Source organism: Microcebus murinus, chromosome 5, assembly GCF_040939455.1.
Source record: "Microcebus murinus isolate Inina chromosome 5, M.murinus_Inina_mat1.0, whole genome shotgun sequence".
Classification (NCBI taxonomy): domain Eukaryota; kingdom Metazoa; phylum Chordata; class Mammalia; order Primates; family Cheirogaleidae; genus Microcebus; species Microcebus murinus.
The window spans coordinates 31650069-31670539 of NC_134108.1; the positions used below are offsets into that span (position 1 = coordinate 31650069).

General features: G+C 42.0%; 1 protein-coding gene across 9 annotated transcripts in view; it reads right to left on the reverse strand.

The window, feature by feature from the left end:
• L3MBTL3 (L3MBTL histone methyl-lysine binding protein 3) overlaps positions 1-18508 on the reverse strand; it is a 108098-nt gene extending 89590 nt beyond the window's left edge. For 5 of the 9 annotated variants that reach the window (XM_012736588.3, XM_012736587.3, XM_012736585.3 and 2 more), the window contains exon 1: positions 18428-18508. In XM_012736588.3, coding sequence (XP_012592042.1) covers positions 18428-18508 — 81 coding nt within the window. Of the gene's footprint in view, positions 1-14862; positions 14941-16471; positions 16721-18427 lie in introns of those variants that run through there. The other 4 variants (XM_012736595.3, XM_012736593.3, XM_012736589.2 and 1 more) reach the window with 2 other exon arrangements.
• Positions 18509-20471: the final 1963 nt, after the last annotated feature.

The following is a 20471-nucleotide window of genomic DNA, read 5'->3' on the forward strand; positions in this document are numbered from 1 at the left end:
CCTAGTCATTACATTCTCTATAAATATAATAAATAGCATTTGTTCACCAGATACTAAGTGTCAGACATAATACGCATACTTTTAAATTATTAATTCGGTCTTACCTTCTTCCAGAAAAGGATTCAAAGTGGCAATTTACCTATACTATTTCACTTATTTCTTTTTAATAGAAAGATGGATCCTTCCATCATCCCTCTGGTCTACACTGAAGAAAGTAAGGTGCAGAAGGTTTAGTAGCTCTCTCAAAACCACAGCTGGTGGCACAGCCAGCCTTTAAACCCAGGTCAATTCTGAATCCAATCATGAGCTGTTTTCTCAACCACTGTCTAACCTTTACAGAGTTTTGTCTCCTCTGAAAATCTGGCAAAACCTATTTCCCCAAAACATGGTACTCCTTGGAACATAGCAAAACCAGTATACTAGGGCCAACGTTCTTGACATAAATATCAAGTTCATGGCAGTCTAACATGTATCTTTTTAATAAAAATTAGCAAAAATATTATGTTTCAATTAAATTATTTATTTACTTATTAAGAAAATGTCATAAGATGCATATATAACACAAATACATGTTTGGTCTTTTCCTACCTAAAAATGATACATGTATAAAATTCATAGAAGCAAGTTCCTGTCCATGTCTAGCAGGAGGAATAGAAAGAGGAAGAAATCTATAAGCTAGCACTGTATAAAACCTGCAATAAATGTTACATTTTTAAGAAATACTCAAGAATCAAGAATATGACTTTGCTATACATTAGTAATGTTACAGTGTACACTGCCTATAAGCAGATATCTAAACTTTGTAACAATTATTTTCATTCTTTTTTTCATTCTGTGGTTTATGGATATTTTGTATAAAATATTGTAGAATTAAAATATTTACTACATTGTCTTTCCCATCAACTATTAATAATTTTGAAGCCACAGCTACTTTTATTATCACAAGAAGTCTGAAAGGCTACAACATAGTAAGCATTTTTCCACCATCTATTAATCAGTTAGAACAGCCAGAAACCAATATCATTTTAATGAAAGTCGCTTCTTCTATGACACCTTGCCTTACTCCCTTTTCATCCTCCATATGTGCACATTCGCATAGAAACATACAAAAAGTCCTTTCACCTCAACAAATCATGTTCCTAAGACTTGGCAAATTTTTTCAGTACTTAGAAGTACTTTTATTTTGTTCCTGTAATTATCACCTGTACTATTCCATAATCCCACATGTAACCTGTATTTTATGGGCCACAAAAAGCAGGTAGATAATAGTCAAAATACAAGTCACAAGCAGTATTTCTCATTCTGCAAAAATATCCACTGGAAAACTCTTGTTAAATGGTGCTCAGATTTCCCAAGCAAGTATCTTATAAGTGCACCATGATGACTCCCCTGGGCTATAAGGCAGGATCTAGCATTTTCTTCCTATTCTCCTCTAAATTCTAATGGTCTCCAGCCACTACTGATGTCAGACTGGGGTATGGCTGTCCATCAAATGCACCGAAGCAGCTTTGGATTCCCACTAACACACATGTCATGGCTGACAATGCCACAATCAAGGGCACTAATGCCCACATGCTCCTCCCAATGCCCACTGTGGATGGCTTATCAAGGGGCTGGTAACTTTCCTGAAGATAGAGACCACGGCTGCTGGTACCAAGTGTATTACACTGCCAAAGTCTCCCTTTTGTGAAACAATTCTCTTTAGCTTTTACTCACTTTTATGACAATCATCTTGCCCTCAGTCTCCACTCCGCGACATATGACACTATCCTCAGAATTACCTCCTCTCCCTCTCATACACCACTCCTTGTCTCCAAACCAAAGCTGTGGAACTCAACTCTCCCTTGAGATATCCTGTGAACTGGATGAACCTCCTTAATCTCTCATGTAAATAAATTCCTGGCACCCCCAGTCTACCATGTATGTACCTCTCACATAGGTGGTGATGAAACTGAGTTAATATCCTACATTCAGAAACCCTATGTTTATGAGACTACAAGGAAGCCAACTTCTCATACACTGATGGCAGCATTATTAGTTGGAGCAACCACTATGGAGAACAATACCCAAGACCATATCTTCCAACTCAGTGATTCTGAGAAATTTATTTTCTAGATACTTGCATATATGTACACAAATAAAAATGTAAAAGGTTATTCACTGCCTACAATATTGTTTATAACACAAAAAAATTGGAAACAACTCAAATGCCCATCAGTAGAGGACAATTGTAGCATATCCGCACAATGGTATACAATGACACTGTAAAAAACAATGAGGAAATGCTTTACATTTCAATATACAAAGAGTTCCAAGATACTATTGATACTGTTAATGTTATGCAAAAATACAAAAACTGTGTGCTACTCTTTGTATCAAACAAAAGGAAGTATATATAAATATGAGTATTACTCATATATGCCTAGACTATCTCTGGAAGGATTTATCAGAAACTGGTAACACTGGCTGTGTCCAGGAAGACAGCTATGAGCAGGAGCCTTTTGTTTGTATTTCATTTTTACTTGTTGAATGTTTCTATGTTACTAAAAAAAAAAATTAATAAAAAAATACAAATTTTAAATCCTGTTTCGAATTTATTTTAAAGTCTATGTTATAAAAGGCATGTCTTCCCATGAACATGACAACAACTGAAGCTACAGCCTTGAAGTCACTGAGGGAAACCAACTTCTGCAAAGCTCTCTGGTAACTTATAGGACACGTTACCTACATAGGCACGTGTAACAGCTCAACAGATGGATTAGAGGGAGGAAATGTAGGGTTCTGCTCCACGACTCAGGTATGCATTCCCAGACTGCATATTATGGTTTCTACTCTTCTTGAGTGACACCTGAAGTTCCTGTGACATTTAGTAATTTGTCATTTTACAAGGACATGATTCTGAATCACACACGCCACAAAGCTGAGGGGCAAGGGCAAGTTATAGAGCCTGGCCGAGGTCCAAGTATGTTCTTAGTCACAGTGCTTCGTCTTAGTGCTATGAATACAGTAAATAAAGTGATAAAAAAAACTGTTTCTTTTTAAAAAATGAAACAAAGAAAATTAACTGCTAGTTGAGTCTAGTGTGGATGACAGAATAAAGGGAATATGGAAATGTTTATGAAAGTGATAGGCTAGCCACAAAATAGAAGTTTCAGATAAATTAAAGACTGAAATGTCAAATGCAATGATGACTCAGACACATTGTGTGAACAAAACTACCAAATGCTCCAAAAGGAAATAAGTAGAAAAGATGTGTGAATTTGTTTCAATAAGCGTTCCAGACAGTATAAAAATCGCTTATCAAGTGAGACAAGTAGTTAAAGGTCTAAAGAGATCACTTAAAAATTTCAGTTCTACTTTAGCAATTTTACAGAAAGAATTACGTGCTACAATGATTTTTTTTCAAGAATTACGATTGGCTTGGGATACAGCCCTCACACATGTCAAAAATCTACAGCATCTCATTTTGACTAGAGATAAACAGAGTCTGGGTGTCCTTCATAATCCTTCAGACAACTTCTTTGTTCATATCTGCCATGAGTGGATGAAACAGAGTCTGCAAGTGAGGGGCCTGGACTCCTGAGGTGCTGAGCTCCTGTAGCATGTTCAAAATGAAGAGCAGCCTGCGTAGGGCTGAGATGAAGAGAAGATATCAGTCCTCTGAGAGATTAGCAGCTGACCTAGAATGCTCAGCACAGAACAAGAGAGAGGGCCTTGCCTATTACCCAAAAGTCTGGACCTGCAGATAAGGAAAGAAATACGGATTACCGAGAACCGGTACTGACCATTCCTGCTCAAACCACTGTTCTCCAGAAATTTTATTTAAAAGAATGGCTAATGTTCATTAAGGCCAGTTAAATAACTTCAATAATTTTACAACTGCTTTTTTTTAAGAGTTGGCATTTTATAGTTTTATAGTTAACTGGTGCATTTTTCAAACATAAGGTACAGAGATGCTATGGTTATGAGTTGAAAGTGGTTGTAAAATGGGGGTAGACATTACCTCAAATGCAGTGTCTGCGAATCAGACTCCAATTCTGTTATTTAGATAAAAGGCCTAAGACATCAGCGCCTGGTGTCCATGGATTAATCTTACCAGTTTTTGGTCAAAAGGGCAATACAGGCCGGGCGCAGTGGTTCACGCCTGTAATCCCAGTGCTCTGGGAGGCCAAGGCAGGCGGATCACTCAAAGTCAGGAGTTTGAAACCAGCCTGAGCAAGAGCAAGACCCCGTCTCTATTTAAAATTGGCCTACAAAAAAAAAAAAAAAAAAAAAAAAGGAGGGCAATGTATCTTTTGTAGAGTGAGCCAAGAAGGCTATCCCTAAAATAATTACCATTAGCTAAACAAAAATGACAACTGTACAGAAGAATAACACAGCAATGAGAAAAAACAACCTCTACCATGGGAATCCAAGGCCCTGCCACTATGATGCCTACTTTAAGACCATTAACTGAAGATGGCTTTTCATTTACTTAGTAGGAATCATCAGTCACTAACCAAATACCACACCCAGTGCAGAATAACCAACTGAACGTCCTAAATATCATTCTTCAGTAGTATCATTTAAAAGGAGTCTCCCCACTACTAACTGCCTTATTATGTGACGTATAAAACTGCTCTGAGCCTCCTGTACACACCCCCTCTACTCTTGCCATCCTAATATATCATGGATCCTCAAAATGTACCATACTCTTACAGTTCCTCTTTCTATCCCTCATCCTTCCCTAAACTACTTCCCTCCTTTTCTCCTCTTCATTTTACTTTCCCAAGTTTGCCAATTACCTACTCTGTGACTTCTGACAAACTGATCTCTTAAAATCTCAATCTCCTCATCTGTAAAATGCAGAGAATAATAGAACCTTTCTTCTTCATTGGGTAATGATAAAGACTAGAGGAGCTAATAAGCCAGGTAATACCCTAGCATAGTGCCTATCATGTAATAAGTGGCCAATAAAATGTTAGTTTATTATTATGATTATCTGGTTTGATTCTAAATCATTCAAGTTCATGACAGCCAATCAGTGATCTTTATAAAAAATTGGGTAGTGGTTTTTTAAAAAATTCATTTTATTTCAATAGCACCTATGGTAGTAGGCTACCTATGTTCAAACCTATGTCCAAATCTATGTCATAATATGTGAGGATCACTACACAAAAAGTAAATATCTTATTGTTAAAAACAAATCCTCATATTTACGTGGCTCCAGAAAAGACTGCCGGTTTCTTAATAAAGCAATGCCTCTAGTAAGGGGGAAGGATCTGCCACACAGGGAGGGTACTGGACCCTGAAGGAGCCTCATGACTGGGCACCACACTGGCCTGACTGCATTTAAGCAAGACTAGATTAAAGGCTAGGCTAGGGCAACATTCCCCAAACTCTGCTCCCCAAAACACACCTTTTAGGAGACCATTTATTCATGTCCCATGATAAAAGGTTTTGTGGTGAAAGAGACGCGCAATGATACCCCAGCCGTCTTTGGGAGGTGTACAGTGCACATCAGATGTGCAGCCGCCTGCAGGGTGCAGTCTCAGCCTAAGTTTCCCACAGTCCCTTAGCTTCAGGACTGTTATTGCACTTCCACGGAACTCCGCTTTTGGAAAATGCTGAGCCATAAAAAATAAATTCAGGAAATGACATTAAAGTAAGTGTTTTACAAGGGTAGTGTTTATTCATCTTCACATTAGATTCAACTACAAGGATGCTACCTTCTGCCCTCTGACCTAGCTCCCTGTCTGCATACACATGTTGAGAACTGCAGTGTCTAATACTTGGGAATGTCCTCAGGACTTATAGTCCGTTCAGTCTAGGCTCGAGAGAGTCACCCTGAGAAAGATATGGTCCTTACCACCGAAGACCTCCCCACAGTTCTCTGATGGCTTCCTTTACCTCCATGACACCAAAGAAGCACACAGCTTTTAATGGGAGAACTCACAGGTCCACAAATACAAGGCCACATGGAGGAATCATACAAAGTCCCTAAGCCTAACACACATGAAAGAGAGAAAGACATCCTAGAGCAGAGGGTTTCCTCAATGCTTTGTCATTTTAAAGGATCTGACCAATACTAGACTATCTGACTCTTACAACTATCTTTTAAGACTGGTAAAAATTCAGAAAATATATTATCTTCATTTTACGGATGAGAAAATTGAGGTCATCTAGCTAAGAAACAGACTTTTACTTCCCAAGACAGTGGCCAACACTCTGAATTTTAGTTAACATAGAAAACAATTTAATGTAATGATGGAAAACCAAGGCTTTGGAACCAGACTGCCTGGGTTTACATCTCACTTTCACAATTTACTAGCTGTATAATCTTAGGCAGGGCGTCTAACCTCTCTTGAGTCTTGGCTCCTTCACTTGTAAAATGGGATAGGAATAATCTACTCCACAGAGATATAAAAATGTTTTTTTTTTTAAATATTAGCCAGGTGTAGCAACTTACACCTATAATCCCAGCACTGTGGGAGGCTAAGGTATAGAGATTGCTTGAGACCAGGAGTTCGAGACTAGCCTAGGCAACATACCGAGACCCCACCTCTACAAGAATTTTAAAAATTAGCTGGGTGAGGTGGTGCATATCTGTATTCCCAGCTACTTAGGAGGCTGAGTCAGGAGGATTATTTGAGCCCAGGAGTTGGAGGTTACAGTGAGCTATGATCATCATGCCACTGCATTCCAGCCTGTGAGAGAGCAAGACCCTATCTTAAAAAAAAAAAAAAAAATTCAGGCTGGAGTGCCTTGCACATAGTGGGCACTCAGTACACAAGAGCTACAGTTATTCTGAAGAAAAGAAAATAAGCTGCTCTCTAGCATCCATATGCCCTCCAAGTGCCGGTTTACCAGAGGTCTGAAGTATCACAGGACAGAGAAAGGACATCTGTGCAAAGGCCAATACCTCTGCATCACAAAGCCTTATTTAATTTCTCAGGCATCCAGAGATGAGGGCAGGGAAGGAGGAAGGGCAGTCAAGAGCAACGGAGAGACTGAGATTCCATGGACAAGTAGATTTCAAAGTGAATTTGGGAGAATGATGTAAGGTCAATAACTGTTAGTTTTGCCAAGTTCTTATAAAGAAATGAACATTTTAACAACCAACAAAATAAGAAGGACATGATTTCTGGAAAACTACACAAGACTAGGCTATTGGCAACCTTACTGTGACATTTTTGCTGAGGAGGCATAAAAACGTCCTCACTTACCAACTGTGGTTCCAGGACCTGCTTTCAGGACAGCTAGCACAGAGACAAACAGAAAGTACTGTGAGAGATCGCAGCAAAAGGCCAGTAGGAAAGAGAGAAATGAAAGCGGTGCATAGTCCCCAAAGGGGGCTACAGTGACTGCCGCGAGAGTCTTTCTCTGTGGGAGCACTGGAAGATGTATGTGCACATAAGATAGATGCCAGGACCTAAGTGGTGGTGAGAGGGCAGGATCTACACCCTGATTATAACACTCACCACACTGGATCACCATCACCTACTTACAGGAGGCTGGCTTTGAAGACAAGAGACCTTGATTTATTCATTTCTTTACCCCTTGATACCTACCCATAGTAGGTATCAATAAAATTTGTCAAACGAATGAATAAAAGAGAAGGGGGAAATGCAACAAACTAGTGGGGGTAGGGTTGGGGAGAGGAGAAATCAGAAAAGTCTTCATTTGTCCATCTATCTCATACTCTCCAATGAAAATTCTAACAACTGGGCTGCTAAGTATTTATTTACCTCTTTGGCAGAAGCGTAATATCACCACTCCAAGAAACTCTCCTTATTTAAGTGTCAGTGGAGAACACATCAAAAGAAGTTAAATTCAAACCTCTTAAACAGGCTTATTCAATAAGGATAAGAGAAAAATCTAAACTCACACTTGAAGGATCTCTCGACAAACACATTGCTACAAAGAAAAATCTTCCTTTCAAATCAAGCATGACAGATACCAGCTTTGATATTCTACTCACCCTGCCTGATAGGAACTCTGAATAACATACATAGTGGAATTGAGATCTGTTGTGGAGAGATGTGAAATTTGGCCCTAAGGGCCTAATAGGTTCGTAGATTTTAGGCAGGAAAAACTAGATCATTTCAGTGTGAGAACTGAAATCTTAGTACCAGCAAGAACAAATCCTTGAGTGTCTGGGTCTTCTGTTCTCTATCCCTGTAACATTAGATACCTGAGTGTCAAATAATCCATGTTGCCTTTAAATATGAAATCAGTTATTACAACTGTTCTATCTTATTGGCATTTTCTCGAAAATACCCCCACTTTATCTCTTGGTCACATGTTAACAAGAAGTATCCTATTTATAACGTAGCCATGATTTATCTGATTTGCTACCTTTTCTGCCATGGAGAGCGTATGCAAACGGGTAGTCACCAAAGACAACCTTCACAAACTCTCAACTTCCTGCCCTTCGTTTGTTACTGTAAGAAGGATGAATTATTTGAGATTCTGTGGCCTAACCTACTTACTTCCTCTAAAGGAGGAACAGAAAATGAAAAATGCCTTTCAAGAAAAAAAAAAGGTACACAGAAAGTGAAATCACAAACTGACATTAATAGGCCTAAGGCGTATTTAATACACTCTCATCAAATGCTTTAATTTGAAGTTCATGTTCAATATATATAGACTATAAGACATCTCAATTTGAGGTAGAAATATCCTGAAAAGTGCTATCTTATCATCAACATACTATACTAGAAGGGTAATAATAGAAATTTTACAAAGGCCATAAAAAGAACAAAAACCTGTCTGACACAGATATTTCTATGCTTGTGCTAAATATGCATGAACTTAAATTTAAAAAGAAAAACTAAAAGTACTGTCTTGTTCTTTTTAAATTTTACTTCATAATTTTTTTTAAAAAATGCTAAAAGTAGTGGTTTTTTTTTTTCTTATTCTGCTTCATGTTTTTATAGAACATAGAGCTAAAATTAAAAGATTTACACTTGATTTCTCTTTGCATGTAATGAATTAGATTTGACCAGATTTTATTTCTCTCAGAGAAGTCAGGTCTACAGGCTTATCTTGATAATCATTTGTAGCTAAACTCCTTATCAATAGATTGAACAACTAAGCCTCAAGTCCACCAAATAAGACCACAAACCAGTTGGGTGAATTTAGATAATTTAACAACCAGACCAGATTCACCACTTAGAAATTTCAATTCACTGTTCAGGGTTCACCAGTGTAACAGGGAAAAATGATCAACTGATTTTGGTACTTCAATAATCCTACTCAAAATGTTCTAGTAACTGAACTGGTTCAATTCCATGAAATTATATATAACCCAAAGCTGTAGCCCAACCTTAAAAAGACCTGGCACATAATAGGTGCTCAAAGAAATTTATTGAATACTAGAACTTCACCAAAGGAGAAACAGTCCATTATCCTGTAATCAATGCAGGCAATAGCATCCTTCTAAGTCAAACTGAAGATCAGCTTGATGCACCACAGCTCACATAACAAAGATAAATACTTCCCATTGCAACACACAACCACTCCATGAGTGCAAATAGACTCTTCACCTCATTTTGCATTTTGGTTAGAGTGTATAACACCAGTAATTATGGCACTCTTGTTTAGTATTTTCTTAGTCATATTCCCTGTTTTCATTTTTTATTTTGATTCTAGGCCACTATATTTCTGCCACATACACCCCTAGTTTCTCCCCACCATCATCTCTATACCTTATTTTAATTTTCTTCTTTCCTTTTACAATCCTGGCTTCTGAGCAAATTCCATAACCTTTTGAGCCTGCCCTGGTAAATTTAGGCCCCATTCTTTTTACTGATTGATTGCTTTACTATTTTTAAATAAGTAGCCTACTGCCTTATTGGGTCTCCTCCCACTAAGAATAAATGAAATCTTTTATATAAGTATGCACAGTAATTCCAAAACCTATTCTGAGTAACATTTTATTAGCAGTTTGTGATCATTTCAAGGCCATAGGCTAGACCAAGGTATTCTTTTGAAAATAAATCAATGATTGGTCTTTTCCCAATTTTTGGTTTAAAAAAGAAAAAAAAAGAGAAAAGTAGAAAGAGTTTTCTTCCCATCAATTTTTCTTACACACGCTCACAGTTGCTCATTTTACTAAACCAACGTATAAGTGCCAATATATTAATCTGGAAACACGTTATCTTTGAAATATTCTAGGAATTACTGTTTTGAAAATCAGAAACCTACAGATATAACAACACAGTCATAAGCCAGTATTATTTTCTCTGGTTCCACCCCTTTCAAACTGCATGATATGAACTTAGACAAGTTACTAAGTATCTCTAAGCACTGGTTTGCTCTAAAAGAGAAATAATAATAACAAATGCTCAAGGTTAGTGCAAGTATTAGAGATACTACTCAGTGCCTAGAACAGTACCTGAGCATAGCAGAAAGCACTCAGAAAGTATTTTTTGGATGAATAAATAAGTAAATGAATATAAGGCACCCAGCTTAATGCTTGGCACTCAAAAGGCTCTCAATATACAATTGCACCTAATACTGTATGTCAACATTTCAGAGTGTTGTGCAGAGAATACCCCATCTTCCAGGCCCCTATCACAGGAACACATTCAACACCATATCAGAGGCACTACCATAGAACATACAGCATTTGTCTCTGCCACTGACTCACACTTAACCATAGCTTCATTTTGGTAATTACCATTATATATGCATGGGTTGTCTCTCCAACTAGATTAGAAATACGCGGAGGACAACGATTGATGCTCCATTTCTCTGTAGTCCCAACACATTCATGCCTTCAATCCTGTTATAACTGTTGATTCTGTGAAATACTTCCCAACAGTGATTTACACAAAACAGATGCTCAATAAATACTTGTAGATTGAATGCAAAACATCCATTTTCAGTATACATGGAATAAAAAATAATAATGTAGAAAAGCATTTTACTATTACATATAATATGTATATAATTCTTATAATCACCATCCAAGTAATTCATTTCAAGTGTACTTCTAAGGAAGAAACTAGAGTTCATCAAAAAAAGTTCCCTCCCTCAAGATCACCCAACTTTACTCAAACTCCTCTCAAAAATCCTCGTTCTTTTCTCCAAACTACCCAGTATCCTAAATGGGAATTATCTAAAGGTCCTTCCCAATTTTACTTCACAAGTCAAAGTTAGTTATTATATTTCAAAGGTAACCTTTCCTGGTGTTTCCTTTCATCCACTGGCTGCACAACTGCTGCAATCAATACAAACCAGTTTGTTATATCCCACTATTGACTCACGTTTAAGTGTCAACGAAATAATTTAACACAGTGAAGAGATAACCTGAGACTATTCCCATTAGCTAATGAAGCCCTTCACAAAATATATCTTCCACGTATCCCCTGACCTTTAAGACATCATACACACACACATATATACATATATATACAAACACACATGAACATACAATAGTTCTCTCTAAATACGGTATCTTCACCTGTATCATAATAACCACCAAATTCTTATGAGAAACAAATTCCTCAATAGTAGTGAGTTGGAACAGTGATAGACCAGACCCTGACCACAAAGTCACCATCACCTTGTGAACACACTGGTCAAAGAAAGAATCAGCTCAAATCTATGACTCTCACTAGTTAACACTATTCAGGTATTTCTTGTAAGTGGGTGAAGGGCTTCTTATTCATTTATGAAGGCTAAGCATAAAAAGAAGTAGTATCATGTGTTACGTTCTATGTACACAATTATATGCCATGGTTCAGCACCAGTTAGCCCAGAAATCCTTGTTTCCTGGCTCAGTGGCTCCCAAGAGTGCTGGAGCCTTTATTCTTGTCTACTGGTACAATGTGCAATTGTTATACTATTATTAGCAGAGCTCAGAGTTGTGTTTGCTCCTGGAGTGAGGATCTAGGGAACTTCTCAAGGGCAAAGACCTAGTCTTTTAGTGAAGAATTCAACAAAAACTGGTTAACTAGCAGAAACACTGCTGGAGGGATCTCTCAAGATGCCTATCCTTGCGACCCCCCCAGGGTACCCTTGTCCTGACACCATGTAAAGTAACTTCTCTTGTAAATTTCCCATCCTAACTGCATCTACTATAAATAAAACTGGTTGAAACATAGAATTCTTAAAAATAAAATACCAAACAAGTGGAAATTCTTCAAGAACCAACTCTCAATTACTCAGGCACTAATGAAACAGGACATATATTTCTTTTTTCCCCTACTATTGGGCTTTTGGATTCTTAGAACACTGACTGGATAATCAAAAGAAGAGAGATAAAATAAACCCTTACAAGTGTTTGGTTTTATTTCGTCAGGTTCAGCACCTTCAGATTGAAAATGATGACAGATAGGACTTGTGATTTTCTTTTCTATGTAAATATTTTTAGATAATTGGCTATAATTAGAATACAGTAGCAAAGGGATCTAGAAAACAGGGAGGGAAAGCTCTATGTGGACCTTTCCCTAAATCCAGTCATTCAGAGGACTCATTTTCTGGCCCCTATAGTTAGTTTAAATCATTACTACCCCAGTTACCTATTTTCTCCTCCTCATCTCCCAGCAGACTCATGCAACTAAAATATTAATTACAGAACATTAATTCCCCTAACAGCAACCCTTCTACTTTCATCACCCTGCCATTTTCACAATTAGGCATCATTTTAAAGTATTTCTTTCACTTACTACTTCTACCTACTAAATGACTAGTTTGGGATAAATTTCAGGTTCTATATTCAGCACCGTGTTAGAACATGGTCCCTTGCCTCAATGAGCCAACACTATAAAAGGAAAACTACTTTTTTCCTCAAAAAAAGAAATATCCCTAGAAATATTTTTGACAAGTCCATAAACTACATACACCAGAAACCACTCTAAAAATTTTAGCCAGGAGGCCAGGCGTGGTAGCTCACACCCATAATCCTAGCACTCTGGAGGCCAAGGCGGGAGGATCGGAGGATCGCTGGAAGTCAGGAGTTTGAAACCTGCCTGAACAAAAGTGAGACCCTGTCTCTACTAAAAATAGAAAGAAATTAGTCGGACAACTAAAAATATATAGAAAAAATTAGCCGGGCATGGTGGCACAAGGCTATAGGCCCAGCTACTCGGGAGGCTGAGGCAGAAGGATTGCTTGAGCCCAGCAGTATGAGGTTGCTGTGCGCTAGGCTGATGCCACAGCACTCTAGCCCAGGCAACAGAGTGAGACTGTCTCAAAAAAAAAAAAAAAAAAAATTTAGCCAAGAATTAAATTACGATGTTCTACACTACATAACCTACCTACCCTTCACAAAGCTTGGCTAAGGTAAAAGAACAATAAGACTACCACACATTTACTTAACTTTATAGTTTTAAAAATCTTATTTTATTTGATCCTTCTAACAAAGAAGCCAGGCAAGTATTGTTGTTCCCATTTTCCAGATGAGAAAATCTGAAAGAGGTAGAGTGACTTAAACATTCTTTCCATAGCCACAATGACTCTCCAAATGAAGAAAAATAAGCACTATCTTCAACTCAACATGTCTCAACAGGACACTTACCATCCTAGGAAACACATCTCACTCTGCTTGAACCTTAATTCTGTCTGTATGACCTTCTTAGAATAGTTTCTGCCCCACTGTCTCTATTGCTATCATCTACATGGACCACATCTACTTTTTAATATTTTGCTAATTACACTATTCAAAATGATCCACATGCAGAAAGTGACAGTAAACTCCTGTTAGTCATTTTTATATCAGTAATTATTCAGTTTGACTCCTAGACCACAATCTCTCCCACTCAGGATTATCAGTCCTGTTCATAAAATGTAGACTAATTTTTGTTTCCTTTTATTTGTGCTCAACAAGAATTAGCAACCCCTGTCACACTCAAGATAGAAAAAGCAGGAAAATAAGCAGAAAAGGAGAGGGAAAACTGAGGGGGGAAAAAGCAAAAAGGCTATAATGGTAGAAAGCACTAGAACGGCACAGATGTACTTAGAATGTTCCACCCCAGAGACAGCTGCCCCCTCTGCCTGAGGATGACTTTTGTTCTAAAAGTGGGTCTTGGATTATTAGAGATAAGCCAGCACTCTCGAAATTTACCAACGGGATCTTATTGGACAACAGCTGTATTCTCTGTGGGGATATGTTCAAAAGTTATGAAGTCTAGCCTGGCATGGTGGCTCATGCCTATAATCCCAGCACTTTGGGAGGCCAAGACAGGAGGACTGCTTGAGGCTAGGAGTTGAAGACCAGTCTGGACAATATAGCAAGACCCTGTCTCTACCAAAAACAAACATAAACAAAAACAAAAAGTTGAAAAGTCTATGCTACTGGAACTTCACAATATCCCTGTGACATGATATTTGGCATAAGTCAGCCCATCTTGGATTTAAGCCATAGGAGTTAAGTTACTTAAATACCCCAAAGCTCTCACCATAAATTTCATTACAAAATGTTACCACTGGATTCCAAAGACATTTAAAGTTCCAGAATCTTCCATATCACTGTATACGTATATAAAAGTAAGATGAATTTACAATCACTTTATTCCAGTTTTTCCACTTTTTCAATTCCAAAGAGTAAAAAAATTTACTTTCAATAGAAAACAGGTGCTAAAATGCTAATTAAGAACCTACTTCCTCATTAGTATAGTGGTGAGTAAAAAAAAAAAAATCTAGTAAGTAAGCCAGTCCAAAGATTATCGTCACCCCAGGACAATCTCATAACTTCTAATGTTTCATTCAACCCTCAATCACAGTTAGTGTCAATAGATTCATGCATTCAAAGCAGCTTCCATAAAATGACGATTTTCTGCCAACCCTGCCCCACACTCTCCTTCCTGATCTCCAAATACAGCTTTTAACATTTGTAAGCATGTGAAACAATTTGTTTCAACAAGCAAATCTTACTTTGCAGCAGTCAAGAAACGCAGAACTGTCCAATGGTCTTCACAATTGCTGTCCACTCCCAAGATTTCTTCTAAGAGTCTAGCATTGATTTAAAGAGAGGAAAGGTAGAATCAAAGCATGGTCCTCAAAAAAGAAGCCTTCAATCCACAATCCACAATTTGTAAGTTTACATTTGAATCACTGACATGCATAATTTCACACCATACCACTCTGTATAAATAAACTAGTCCCGGATGAGATGAAATGAGTTTTAATCATTCATATCATTCCCATAAACTAAGTTCACCCAAGAAAGTCTTTCTCATTGTAGGACAAACAGGTGAAAGTTACAGGGATCATTTGACTCAACGTTACCACCCCACACTGCTTTTATCTTTAAAGATACTTTACAGAATATACACTGGCAAAAGAATAGATATTATGTAAGCAGTTTTGCCCATATATTTAAGTGTTTTAAATCACAAATTATACAAAGTATTCAGAAATAATTTCTTACCCAGTGAAACAAAATTACAATCTTAGAACCAAAAGACACTACTTATTTCACAACTATATATAACCAAACAGCTAAGAAACTAAACACTAGCCTTCAATCATTCTTATCAGAGAATAAAGTGACCAGCTCATATTAAAGGCAAATCTCAACCAAAGGTCTTTTTCATTTCTTCAAAGCCTTAAACACATGTTTCACTTTGTATTTATAACATTGAAAATGAAGTTACTCGCTGTGACTCGTGGTCAAAAATTGATGAAAGGTATAGACAACAATAAATACAAGCGATTGCTTCTAACCCAGGGAGTGACCAATCTTAAAACCCAGTTATAACAGCGAAGTATTTTTCACACGTAAGTAATGACGGAGGGAAGTTACAAGGTCTGAGTCCTCAGATTTCACTGCTCTCCGACTTACTAAACTTTCTATTTCTGATCAGCATCCTTTCACACCACATCTGGCTGCTCGCTCAGGTCCTCTAATTACTTCCACGTCTGACCGGACTACGTAGCTACAAGTAAAGGCCAAACTTTGCTCCCGGCCTTCCGAACTTAAAGATGCGTTTAACCACTAGAGGTCTCCCCTTGGCCAGTTTTGCACGTTCGCTATTTTGCTGCACTTGAAACTTTCCGGAGAAATGCTCTCTACTCGAGTCAGTGTTTTTCTAAAAACTTGCGCAAAAATCCACGCGACCGAGATAGCCGGCACAGAGGCTCTCGGGCTCCCCGAGCCGATAAAGACATCACAGACCACGCTCTAGGAAAACCGAAATGATGCCTCGACGCGCTCGCCGCCGCCGCCGGCCGCCCCCACCCCAAATTCTTATTTCTCATCTCAGTTTCCCCTGACCCAGAACAATTAAAGCCCTATTTTTGTTTCTGTGCACTCCGAAGGATCTCGGAGGCATTTTACCGGCGGCGGCCCCGCGGCGGCGAAGGAGCGGGCCGAGGGATGCGGGGAGGGGGCAGGGCCGCGCTCGCTGCGCCCGAGGAAGTTGCATAAGGAAAGAGACTCCGTTTTTAGGGTCCCCTCAAAAAATCGGCGGGGAGGGGGAGGAAAAGGAAGCGGGGCGGCGGCGGCAGGGGGACTGAGAAGGGAAACCGAAGCAACGTTTACCTTCGTCTCCCCGAGGAAGGGTGGGGTACAGCCACGGTCCTCGCCACCCGGCGAGCGCGGCTCGTCACCCCCACTCTCACCGAGCGCAGACGGACGGACAGACACCCCCACCCCTCCGCGGGGACGGCGGGGAGGAAACCGCCCGCTTTTAAACTTTCTCTCACGGTCGCGCCGTGGGCCGTGCTTTGACCAGAACGGAGGGGGAGGGGGAGACACGGGGCCTTTTTTTCTTTAAAGGTAATTAAAGTTTTACCACCAGTCCAAAAGTTGCGCCCTCCCCCCGCCCGTGCCCCCGTGCCCTCCTCCCCTGCCGGGGCTCTCAAGTTTTCCTCCCCCCACCAGCTCGCGGGGCGCGCGGCGGATGCCTCGGCTCCTGCGCTTCCCGATCCCCACCCCCGCCGGCCTCTACTTCCCCCCGCCCCGCCGCCGCGGCGCGAGGACGGCCCGCGGGGCCCAGGACGCGAGTGTGCAGAGCCCATTATCCCGGAATGGCACACGCACGCGGCGCGAGGCGGGCGGCGGCCCCGGCCCCGACCCCGCTTTTCCTCCCCAATATAAGGAAGGCGTAAACAAGTTGCAGGAAAAGCAGCCCCGCGCCTCCCCCACCCGCCCGGCCGCCCGCCCCCGGTCCGCCGCCCCGGCGCGGCCGCCGCCGCTACCGCGGCCGCCGCCTCCCGACACACGCCCGCGCCCGCACCCGGCCGGCTCGGCGCGGGGCGAACGCCGCGACGGCGCGGGCTCCCGGCCCGGCCCGGCCCGCGCCCTCCCCCGCGCGGACGGCCGCCGCGGGCCCGCGCCGCCTCGCTTCCCGAAGCACTTTCCTGCCTCGGGCAGAAATAAACCGGAGGGTTTATTTTTGTGCAACTTTCCCAAAATGGCGGAAATTGGAGCTGATCTATATGAAATTCTCACACACTCGGTCGGGAAGGGGGAGGCGGCGAGGAAGGGAACGCAAACTCTCGGCCGCCGAGCCCGCCGCGGGTCCGTGCGAGTGTGCGTGCGTGTGAGTGTGCGTGTGCGCGGTGGGAGTCGGGGAGGCCTTTCCGCCGCGCACACGGCACACGCCGGGAGACGCGCCTGCACATTCAACCAGTCCGTTCTCCGCAGCCCGAGCGGGCAGAAAGTGGCCCGGCCTCTTTTCCCACTGCCTCGGTCTCCCGTACTTGTACTTCTCGCGCTCGCCCGCCCGCTCGCCCGCTCTCCGGTGCGCGCCCGGCACAAAGGCCACACGGGCGGAGGGGGCCGCAGGGGCGGCGCGCGGGGCTCGAGCCTCCCGCCGCACCGATCCGCGGCCCCGGCCGCCCCCGCGCCCCCCGCCGGCGCCCCCCGCCTCGGCGGCCGCGCTCGCCGCCCGGGCTGCGGCTCCGCGGCGCCCACCGGCACGCTCCCCGGCGGAGCCCGGCGCCGCCGCGCTCCCCGCCCCGCGCCCGGTGTCATGAAAGCGACCAAAGTGACAAGCTCGGGGGGCGCGGGGGAGGGGGCCCACACGCATCCCGCCGCCTGCGCGCCGGCCGGAGCCCGACGCCGCCGCCTCGCCCCGCTCCCTTCCGCACGGCCCCCACACCCTTCCCCGTGTGCGCGCAAAGAAAAAATACAAGTCTCTCCTCCCCCCATTTTTTCCTTTCTCTTTTCTCTCTCTTTTGTTCCTCTTTCACACTCGCACTCACTACTTGGGAGTGAGATGCCCAGAGACTCCCCTCCAGCCGCTTCCGAGTCACTTGCCCACTTTTTTCCCCGGGATTAAGTTTTCTCCTCTTTCCCAGAGGCGCAGAGAAGTGGGGGAGAAACCCCTTCTGTCCTTCCCCTCCCCTGATCTGTTTCACAAGACGAGGGTGCGCTTCCTTCCCTCTGTCGGGCTCTCAACTTTCATCCGCACCCAGAAAAATAAATGAATGGCTTTTGCACGGGCAAATCTTCAGATTAATTAGAGATTAGATCCGATCGACCGCTTCTTACCCCCAAATTTTCTCTTTTTTTTTTTCTCCGTCTCACGAGTAGTCCTGACAAATGGTCCAGGGCTGCGGGCGCAGTGCGCATGTGCGCGTGGAGTCAGGGCTGGGGAGAGGGGAAACTGCGCTGGTGCCGGTGCCGCCGCCGCCGCCGCCGCAGCCGGGAGGCTCGCTCTGGCTTCCCTGTTACTGCTGCTGCGCGCTCGCCGCTGGAAAGCAGCAGGAGAGCCGGGTGGCAGCCGCGGCCGCCCGCGGATACTGTTTCAGGTGCATCTTTTCGATCTCCTCGTCACCGCCTCGGTGCCGGTTCAGGAGAGCAGTGCGAACAAATACGAAAGACGGCTCAGGTTATAGATTTCTTTGTCTATTTTTTCCACTTTACTTTTTTTCAAGGCGATTCTCAGAGCAGCACATCCACCATGTGCTGTGAAATGTATGCATTCAGCCATTAGTCTTGCACAGACGCTGCCCAAAGGCTAAAATACACGCTACAGGTCAGGGGAAAGTAGGAAATAAAGTTTAAGCCTTTACGGAGTGTAGTCTCCCCCCTGCTTTAGGACTGGGAGAATGCATAATGAAGTGTGCATTTAAAACTTGCGCGTTCTTTCCCCTTCCTCGGGGAGGATCTTTATTGACAGCTCAAACACGTTAGGCCTCTGGCGAGAGGTGTACAGCTCCTCAGAAATCACTGTTAAAGTACCTTGGCAATAAGCAGGTCGAGGACTACCCTCTTAATGTATTCAGTCAAGATGGCTGAGCGGTCCTAAATGGCAAAACCTGTCTTTGTTAAAGCGTCAAAACTAGATCAGGAGAGTATTTTAATTTCAGTGTTGACAGCTTTCCGTTTATTGACTGGAGGCCGCCTTTTGGGCAGCACACGATTCTCTCTACTAGGTGTGAGTACCTACAAGATAATTTAAGTAATTAAAGTTACGATAAACATTTTGATGTCAATAGTTGAGTTTGCTGTGCGAGGGGGTGGGGAAAAGTAGCACGTGTGATCTCAGGAACTATGGAAGCGAGTCTTACATTTTGCAGGGGTGGGGAGGTAAGGGGAGGCCTCCATCCCCAGAGTAGACTATTTATTTTTCATCCAACAAAGGGGGAAGGAGGCCCTTTTCTGAAATTGCTCCCCGAGGCCTACGATTTAAATACATCACAGATGGAAATTCTGTATTAAAAAACCTTCTCCACCACGTTAGTAATATTATTCTTGATTGAATTTTTTCACTTAAGGAATGTTCCTTGAACCAGTTTCAGAAAATAAACTGTTAAATTCCTTCCTTAAGACCATGAAATTACCCTAGAGAAGCAGACCACCCCACTATTTCTTCAGTTGGTGTAGTGACCGAATTCTCCAGACCAAAAATCAAGGTATGTGGCTTGACATGTACTCCGGAACAAGGGGGCAAACCCTGTGAAAATGAAATGAGTTTGTAAAATATGCTTCATGTGTTGAGCAGCCATTGGTTTAAGGGTGTGAAGAAGGAAAGGCTGGGTTAGTGAGAGCTCTAGGTGATCTCAAACCACCAGCTCACTATTGATTTCACCCACCACATCCAGCCCTTTTCAGAGCTGCTCCCAAACAGCTTAATTAGCTGCTCTGAATTTCAGCTTCTTTCCTTTTCTCTCTAGCCCTTGCATAATAAGCAGTGAAATGGCCAAAGGTAAACTACAGGAGGAGAAGGAAAGAAAGGCCACAGGCTATGTGCAAAACTAAGGCCTTTCCCCAAAAGAAACTAAATTAATCGTAGATTCCTCTTGCTAGAAAATCCATTTTAGATTCATTCTCTCTAGATAATTTCTGGATGATATTTCTATTGTACATGTATTTTCAGAGATATTTGTTCAACAGTCTATAAATTTGTATTAATGGCCTACCTGTGCTAAGCGCTCTGCAAGGTGCTGGGGATAAACAGATGATCAAAACTAGGCCCTGGCTGCAAGGAATTCAGTCTGGCCAGAGAGTGTAGTAAATTGGGCATTATGTTACAGCATAGTAAGTGTTATAGTAGGGATATGGAAAGCAAGAACAATTGTGGAGCACCAGG